General features: G+C 39.5%; 1 protein-coding gene across 2 annotated transcripts; it reads right to left on the reverse strand.

The window, feature by feature from the left end:
- Positions 1 to 1,585: 1,585 nt before the first annotated feature.
- Positions 1,586 to 8,725, reverse strand: fsta (follistatin a). 2 transcript variants are annotated; one of them, XM_053481378.1, is made up of 6 exons: positions 8,536 to 8,725; positions 6,886 to 7,080; positions 5,779 to 5,997; positions 4,977 to 5,201; positions 4,355 to 4,588; positions 1,586 to 2,700 (listed from the first exon to the last, which is right to left on the reverse strand). In XM_053481378.1, exons 1-6 carry the CDS (start codon positions 8,627 to 8,629, stop codon positions 2,573 to 2,575), a joined length of 1,095 nt encoding a protein of 364 aa, XP_053337353.1. In that variant the 5' UTR covers positions 8,630 to 8,725; the 3' UTR covers positions 1,586 to 2,572. The 2 variants fall into 2 exon arrangements, with proteins under 2 accessions (XP_053337353.1, XP_053337354.1); XM_053481379.1 differs by having other exon boundaries at positions 1,586 to 3,360.
- Positions 8,726 to 9,102: the final 377 nt, after the last annotated feature.

Here is a 9,102-nt window from a genome sequence, read left to right on the forward strand (position 1 = left end):
ATCAGATGCAAGTCCATGACAGGGAACCACATGCACTCACATTCACACACACACCTAAGGGCAATTCATTGTAGCCAACACACCTGCTGCCTTATTTTTGGAAAGTAGGAGGAAACTGCAGAACCCAGCGGAAGCCATAGAGGCTACAGGATATGAACTGGGGACCCAAGAACTGAGAGGGGACACACTTCTCGTGCCACCAGGGAAGTGTTTCCAATCTCCATTATCTTTAGTAAAAAACACCACCACTGGGTTTTAAAACTATTGGCATGAAATAAAATAATCGTGTCCTTTATCAATAATCCAGCGCTATATTTTACAGCAGGTCAAGGGATTTTCTTTATATATATGGCCTTTTGTCACAACAGTGTTCCTGGCCAAAAAGTTGCCTTTGAGTCAAAGGTTTTTTGCAATGTTCTCAGAAAAGTCATATTTTGTGCAACTCCTCCAAACAGCTGCAAGTTAAAAAGATAGTGTTTTCTAGTTACTTCTAAAACTATGACATTTGGGCTCTTCTGTTTGTCCTTAAGGAAATTACTTGCTGTGCATTGGGATGATATGCTCTTGAACTTTTTTGTTTTTAAAAGAAATATTACTAGATATTTTTTTTCCAACCGTGATGTGAAAACACTCATTTATCTCTTCTGAGTTCTTGGTTTATTTACCTCATGGTGATGAATGATTTAAGGATGTCATGTGTTTGGTTAAAATTTAACGTCAGGATTTCTGGAAATGTTGTTAAAAAATAAAACTAGCATAGGAATCATTTTGCCTGAATTTTACCTAAAATCTCCCTTAAAAAGTTCTAATTGGGAGTCCTAGACAAAAAGTGATTTAGGAAACTTTTTAGAGCAACTCTGAGTAAGGAAAGTACAAAAACCTTTGTTAGTGAGAAGGTGTGGTTGACCCTGTTGATAGGGATGATGCAGAAATTCAAGAACTATGATTGGTTAAGAAAAACAAATCTGTAAAGGTCTTGAAATGGCTCTTTGTGAAAATAGAATATAAGATAATAGAATAGACAGTAAAATCATGAATGCAGGCTACTTTATGCAAAGTTTGCTATAGGCTAAATATCTTAATTTTTTATTAAAACAATCCAAGAGAGATGGAAGGTAGTAAAACAACAAGAAAACCAAAATGGACAGAAGAGCAGTGTTTACTTTTATCTTTACGTTTCAGTGTTGGAAAATAGAAACTCTTAAGCCTATTAAAAGCTCTTCTCTCTTCTCTTAACAATTTTTACCTTAGGAGCTGTTTTTAGGGCCAAGATGTTTCGTGAATCATTTTTATCTTTGGTAATCTTTAGTAACTGAGTCTTACTGAGTAAGGATGTTGGAGAAATTGTAGTAATTGTTTAAAATGTTATAAATTGAATGTTATCTATAGCATGAGGGGTGCCAATAATTTTGGATCTGCCTATAACATTCATTAAACTAGTGTGATTTATGTCCAAGAGGGCTTTTATACCATTAAGCCATGTTTAGTGGCTAAACTTAACATACTAAAATCTTATTACATCACTTTACCGAAGCAAAAGAAAAAAAAAAAATTAAAAATAAAGACCTCAACCTCAGAGATAAAATCACATTCATTTTATTATTTTTATTGTTTCACTCTTCATATCTGTACAAATACCATCAAACTTTGTATATACATATGACATTTACATTTAAAAAAATACAAAACTATATATTTTAACTATCTTGTGATGTCAGAAAAAAAATTACTTTAAAAATGACAAACAATAAGAAGTGGTACTGTTCGATATGTTGGTACAGAGTCCTACATCACAGGTTTTACAGAGCAGAACATCGGAAATCGGAAATGTGTTAGTGGCACTTTTTTTTTTTTTTCTTTTTGCTTACAATGAGATCAGACAATATTGAATAGCTGAAAACACAAAACTAAGAAACAACACCAAAATCTGAAAAATCATGAAAGACGAATCGGCTTTTTTTTTTTTTTTCTGTCTTGAGAACTGGCTCATGATTGAAATCGAAGTGTTTTGCACTGTATAGTGAAATGATGAGGAAAATCCATTTGGTCAAACTGAAGAGCAAACAAAACCTAAAACGTCATTTTACATTAAAGAGTGACATTTTTTTCCCTTTTTTTTTTCTTTCCAATAAATAAACACACAGGCTGACATGCAGATACGTGTGAAATAAACATCTATGATAGTAGAACAGATAGGCGATAAGCGGATTTTTACAGCAAGGGGAATGCAATTTACAATTTGCAGAAGACTTGCACACTTTACACTCTATAGCGTTCACAATAAATAACACTGCTTCTCTTTGGACAAATATAGTTCATAATAATAATAATTATAATAATAATAATAAAACCGAGTGAACACAAAAATAACATGATCGTAACAAGATAGTACGTCAGACATTGTAAAGGTATAAATTATGAAACACTGCATAAATAAACATTTATCAGACTGAACTATATGTATACTTCCTTTTTTTTTTTTTTCCTCAAAAAATAAATTAGCATACACATTTGTACAGTGTGGACATGGTTTTTCTTGCCACAGGACCTTTTCCCCCAGGGTGATGGCCGTTTATCCGTCCAGTGTTGGTGATAAATGGACGTAAGCCATGTTGTCCTGGTCTTCATCATCTTCATCATCATCCTCATCATCATCCTCATCCTCATCATGGGTGTCCTCCTCCTGGTCTTCCGTGATGGCTATATGGGAGAATATACGGTAGCTGTTGTATGAATAAAGACCACAACAGCGCAGAATCTAAGTGAATGCTTTGTCTTTTTTTTTTCTTTTTTTTTTCTTCAGTGTTCTAAGTTGTTTTTGTATATGTGTGTGTGCGTATGTATGTTTAGGCCACAATGCAATTCTGCCCTCAAAATTAATTAAGACAACAAGCTTTATGTAGTCATTGAAGTTGGGAGCGGGGGGGGGGGGAGGGTGGGGGCGCCATTGGGGGCTGAGCTCTAATTTCGCAGATTCCTATAAGAGGACGAGACAAAAAAAGTGCTCTTGTGTTATAGGATTGGCTCTAATCGGGTCTTATCTTTCCATTTCTGACACCCGTCCCGCGCTCTAGACTGACCTCTGCAAACCAGTCACACTTTTGAGGTATATCATTCTAAGGAATTCTTTACAATGGAAAATTAAAAGGTAAAAAAAATAAAATACACGGACAAAGCAACAGAAAAATAACACGAAAAACAAATATGCAGTCCATTATAAGGATTTGGAACCTTATGGGATGTTCTAAAAAAAAAAATGTTACAGACTTCTTAATGAACACAGTGGACGATGAGCCAAATGAAATGAATGGTTGACAAGTTAGTCGAGTGTTTCTCAGGTTCCAAGCCCTCTGTATAATCCTAGTGAGACAAGACATAAAAAAAAGCAACTCAGACACAAACAGTCATAAAGTAGAAATAAGTCAGACGCTGAGGGTTCCAAAAGGTGATTGTAAAGTCGGTAGATTGATTGATTGATTGATTGATCGACTGAATTATTGTCTTTAACTGGAATGTTACATTAATTTCCTTTAACGGTTGTATTCCTTCAAATAGGTAGTCTAGAATGTCGAAAAAAAAGGGAAAACAAAAATTCACTTAATTCAAGAGTTAAGCACCAGCACCAATGTTACAACCACCTTATGAATGGATGCTACTGTCTCCTGTTTTCTGACCCTCGTACAGATTGGCATAGATGTTATATGTCATGGCGACATAGTGCATTTGATTGATGATTGATTACAGCCAGAAGCAACAGAAAGAAAGAAAGAAAGAAAGTAAGAAAGCAAAAAAAAAGACAACAGACACTTATAATAAGAAAAGAGTCACATGATTATCATGAAATTAGCATGATGGCATTTACAAGCTGGTTTGGTTTGGTGTGGTATATAGTACTTTCTGTTTTTCTACATTGAAAGCAATGAAATAATTTAATAAAATAAAATAAAAAATGAAAAAATGAAAGTAAAAAACAGGCAGCCTGCTTGGGTAAATGATGGCGAAGTTGAATGGGGCTCAAAAGTTACAGTGTGTTATCTTTGCAAAAAAATAAAAAATAAAATAAGTCAGCTCGTATGTTATTGTTAGTTGTATGAATTAGTAGCTACTCTTCAGTGAGTTTACACAATTTTCATCAATGAGTAACTGAATAAGGCCAGTCATGCACTTCCGATGTTGAGTCCTCTCTCAGATCTGGACACTCAATGCATTTTTACACAGGAAGAAAACAAGGGGATTGATGCTGGAAGGGTGTGATGGTGGCATTAGATTGTCTTTTTTTTTGTTTGTTGTTGTTGATGTTGTTGCTGTTGTTGTTGTTGAGTTGTTGTTGTTGTAGCTGGTAGGCGTTACTTACAGTTGCATGATCCCGAATGCTTAACCTCCAGCAGCTTGCCCATGGCGCATGCAGCCTGCTTCATGGCGCACGTGCTCGGGTACGAGGTGTTGTCGCTCGCGCACACCGCCTCGTCCGCGCGACTCTCGGGACACGTCTCGTCGTGGCAGAGCGCACACCGGCCGCGTCCCAATCGCTCGTCCCACAGACACTTCTTCCCTCCGCTGCACTTGATATCATCGCACGATTTGGCCTCTGCATGAAGAAAGAAAAATAATAAAAACGCTGTTTTTACACAGATGACGACAGGACTCGCGGGAACCGCAAAAACAGAAAACAGATGCTTTGTTTTGGATCTACATCACATGAGGCAGAGGAGACGAGCATGCTTGTTGTTTAAGAGCGCTCGGGAGGTAGAGGTTGCACACACACAAAAAAAAAAAATGAGTTACACTCGATTTGTAATAAGAGAGACAGGCTGATGTGGCCAACATCTGCAAGCAATTAGACACCCACGACTTTTCTTTGCAAAATAATAATTGCAAGCCATTGTCCTGGGAGTAAGTAAGGTCAGGACTGGTTTGGAATGTTGGAGCTAAAATCAGCCCTCGAAACTTTAGTGTTTTTCCACCGTGTCACTCACTTATGCATTTGCCCTCGTAGGCCACGCCGATGGATTTGCCCTGCAGGCACGTGGCTCTCCGTAAGTGGCAGGCGCTGGCGTAGATGATGCCGTCATTGCCACACAGGTACTGGTCGGGTGACGTCACCTCGGGACACACGCGGATGCAAGTGACGCAGTAGGCGTTGTTGGTCTGGTCTACGACACACGTTGAACTGCCAGGGCAAAGCACATCACGGCATGTCTCTAAAGGGGGCAGAAAAAAAAAATCACATGGCAATCTTGGATGGATGCTTTATTATTATTTTTTTTTTCCAATCCCCCCTGAGTCGTGCATGAGCTGCCAAAAATCTTAAGAATCTCCCTTGCATACCAGAACTGCTTTGCATGAACAATTTCGAATGTTTCATATTTGTTTTGTGGCTTTAAAGTTCAGAAAAGAAACTGCAACTGGAACACTACTAATTGTTAATTCATTCATTTGTTCATTCATCTTAAATAGGTGTTTTAGACTGGTTTGGGTTGGGATGAATATGAGGAACACTTGGCATAATGCAGAAAAACATCCTACATGGGAATTTGGTCCATTACAGGGCGCCATGCACACACACATTTATACCTAAGGATACCAAATTTAGAGTCTCCAATCAGTTTACCCACGTTTTAGGACGTAGAAGGAAATAAAAGATCACGGTCACACAATAGACCCTGAAGCCATGCATTGCCAATGCTATATTTTACATAGCTGCATCACTTATTCTTTTTGTTTGTTTGTTTGTTTGTTTTTGCATTAGTGTACCCTTGAGCATTAAACAAAACTCACTTTTGCATTTGCCCTGGTACTGCACTTCCAGATCGGGGTGTCCTTTACACTTCGATTTTAGGAGTGCGCATTCGTCTCGGTAGGTTTTTCCATCTGAGCCGCACACCGGGCCCTTCCAGGTGATGTTGGAGCAGTCAGGGGCGCAGACGCAGCGTGGCTTACTCCTCCTGTTCATCTTACACTTCTTCCCTGGTCCACAGTCCACATTGTCACACGTCTCTAAAATTCAAGAAAAACTCATAAGAAAAGCCTTTTTTTGGGGGTAGAGCTACAGTAACTGTCTGAGCTGATGTACGTGAACCTAAAGCCAATTCTTTGGCAGAAATAGTTTAATCTTATTAAACTTGTGACTTAATCTATGTTATACATTATGTTACAACTTATGTGTAGAGAACTTGATGGCTTAGTGTGTTCCCGGCTGGAGTTACTGATTGAAAGGTTGGTGGTTCGATTTTCTACTGATTTTCAGGTTGCCGAGCTGGGGCCCTAAGCAAGGCCCCTAAATCTGTCTGCTCTAGGGGTGCCATATAACGGCTGACCCTGCGCTTTTTATTATAACTGCGTCTAAATTCATGCATCTAAATTATAGCTAACAAAACTTCATTTTGAACCTAAGCCCACTAACAAAGCTAGGATATGCGATACATTGTACAGTAAAGTATAAATCCATCCATCCAGGAACCACTGTAGTCCAACTAGGGACCGTAGATCTCAATGGTGATCATTGTATTTATTCCTATTTTCACAACCGCGGTAGGACCTTTGGTCAACATTCACACACTATGGGCAATTTGGGAACACCTATTAGGGTATATTCTGGCAATTGGCTGCCTATTCCCACCAAGCAGAGAAAGAACATGCACACAGACCCCGAGGCGGGAATCGAACCCAGGCACCTGGATATTCAAGGTGACAGCACTAGCCACTAAGCCACTATTCCTCCATACAGTAATGTATATGTCACAAATAATAAGACAAAAAAAAAGGTTCCTTCGAAGAGATCAAAGAAATCTTCAGAAAGGCTGTAAGGTACTTTGCTACAATGTTTTTTTTTAAACATGAAAGGTTCAACAAGACCCTTCCAGCAGAGTGCAGTGGCACGCGCACCTTTGCATGGCATGCAGTTGGGCGCCCCTCCGTTAAAAACCGTCCAGCGGAACAGGGTACTGTTCGGGACGTCCTCCTCGGTCCAGTAGGTTCCCAGTCTCCCGCTCCTGCAGCACTCCTCACGGCTCATGCCTGGCATGTAATAGAGCACCTGGCAGCGGCCATTCTTCCCCTGCTGGAGCCAGCAGTTCCCAGCTGGAAGGGGAAAAAAACAGACGGGGTGAAGATGGGAGAGAGAGAGAGAGAGAGAGAGAGAGAAAAAAAAGCCAGTCGCATTAAAGTCTGAAGCCGCTGACCCAGACACAACACGTGCAGTCTGTATTAGCCGCGCCGCCTACCGACTGCACAGGGTTGCCAGATTGGTGCGACATTACATCCTACAATCAATTGTTACTAAAAATAAAATCTTTTTTTTTTTTTTACTAGAATGAACCTAATTGTAGAGAATCCAGAAGACTGATATTGAAATACGGCGGAGTTGAAATCCGTCACACACACACACACACACACACACACACACACAAATTGTCATCTATTTAATTTTTTTTTTCAAGACAAAACACACACACAAGACAAACTCAAAATGCTTTGACTCTTAACGTGCTGAAAGAGAGAGAGAAAGAGAGAGAGAGAGAAAATCCAGGATTGATGCAACACGAGTAATTTGTGCTTAATGAGGTTAAACAATGTGACCACCAGTCTAGACTCCAGTTCCTCACGCGCGCTCTGTCTCCCCACCGTCTCACCTCTCCTGCACCCGACACTTTATCCTGAGATCACTAAATAACAGCCATTTCTCATCGTTCAACACGGATCGACACGCATGCATCCGAGTGCTGTTCCTAATACAGCTCAGACACGCTACCCTAATGCCCTATTTATTTATTAATCTAGCAAGATCCTGTGCCTCGGGGAGTCCATGCGCCAGACAGTTCCAATTAAAGCCTTCAGTCCCAGCAGGGTTCATCAAACTTTTCTGTACAGGATCGAGTCACTTAACAAATTGCATTCGAGCTGAGCATCAAAGTATCAGCAGGAATTCCAGAAACCTTTTTTTTTTCATTGTCAAAATTTTTTTTCCTCAATTGAATTGATTTTTCTCAATAGTGATCCATCCACTAGACATCTGAATCAGGATATCTTGCACTGAAAACTGTAAAATCAGCTATCTATATCTATATCTCTACCTCCATATATATATACAGTCTGATCAAACTCTAAACCATGTTGCATTCACATCTGACACATTCCTTCATACGTCCATATATCCCTGAGGACCCCAATGGCGCTGTCGTTGCGCTTTTTATTATAACTGCGTCTAAATTCATGCATCTAAATTATAGCTAACAAAACTTCATTTTGCACACACACACATACTACGCACACATTTATTTGCCCCTTAGTGTATATAAACATCTTTTTCGTCCTATGGACACATCAGACGCACCATGAGACGCACCTGTCTCTTTCTCTCTCTCTCTCTCTCTCTGAGACCAGTATACAGAAATGTAATGCAAAAAAAAAAAAAAAAAAGCAGGACTAAAACTTTTGCACAGCATTATTTATAGTACTCAGACTACACTGCACTGAAAAACTAAAAGCATAACCAGTTGACATCTTGAGAAATACCATGCAGAAGTTAGTACTCACCTTGCACTTTTTGCTCTTGAATGAAATGACAGAGCCACAGGAGTAATAAAAGAGAGCCCGGGCGGAGCTGCACGCGCTTTAGCATCCTCAACATGATCAAAGGGGGGGGCAAAAAGTATTGGAAGAAATATAGAGTACAATCTTCAGCGCAAAAAGGAAAGCAGAGCTTGAATGAAGGCTTGTGTAGGCTATGGATGTGTGAGCCTGAGTGTGATCCACCTCTTTTTAAGTGTTTAAGGGGGTCTCGGGCCGACTGGCTGAGTGGGCGGAGTTTTCCTCACTCGGGGCGGGGACTGTGTATGGTTTTCTTTTTCTTTTTCTTTTTTTAAGTCCTGAAGTTTTTTTTTTTTTTCTTCCTTCCTTTAGTGCTCATCAGGTGACGTCTGTTTGAAACTTTTTTCTCTCGCTCTCTCCAAGTCTGACATCAAAGTGGAGGCTTTTTGATGGTAAACTTTTGGCGGAAGTGATGCTGATCGTAGGCAGATCTTTTAAATAACTTGGACGAATAAATTAAGAGCCAAGGACGGAGGATGGAGAGACTTGAGAAATGTTTAAAGTAGCTGATTT

This window comes from Clarias gariepinus, chromosome 21, assembly GCF_024256425.1.
Source record: "Clarias gariepinus isolate MV-2021 ecotype Netherlands chromosome 21, CGAR_prim_01v2, whole genome shotgun sequence".
Classification (NCBI taxonomy): Eukaryota; Metazoa; Chordata; class Actinopteri; order Siluriformes; family Clariidae; genus Clarias; species Clarias gariepinus.

What these genes read in the sequence shown, in the direction of transcription:
- fsta (XM_053481378.1), bottom strand. Translation starts at nt 8,629, where the DNA reads ATGTTGAGGATGCTAAAGCGCGTGCAGCTCCGCCCGGGCTCTCTTTTA. An exon ending in GTACCAGGGCAAATGCAAAA is followed by an intron (nt 5,202 to 5,778) that starts GTGAGTTTTGTT and finishes TGCCCCCTTTAG; the next exon opens with AGACATGCCGTGATGTGCTT. An exon ending in GCATTCGGGATCATGCAACT is followed by an intron (nt 2,701 to 4,354) that starts GTAAGTAACGCC and finishes TCTCCCATATAG; the next exon opens with CCATCACGGAAGACCAGGAG.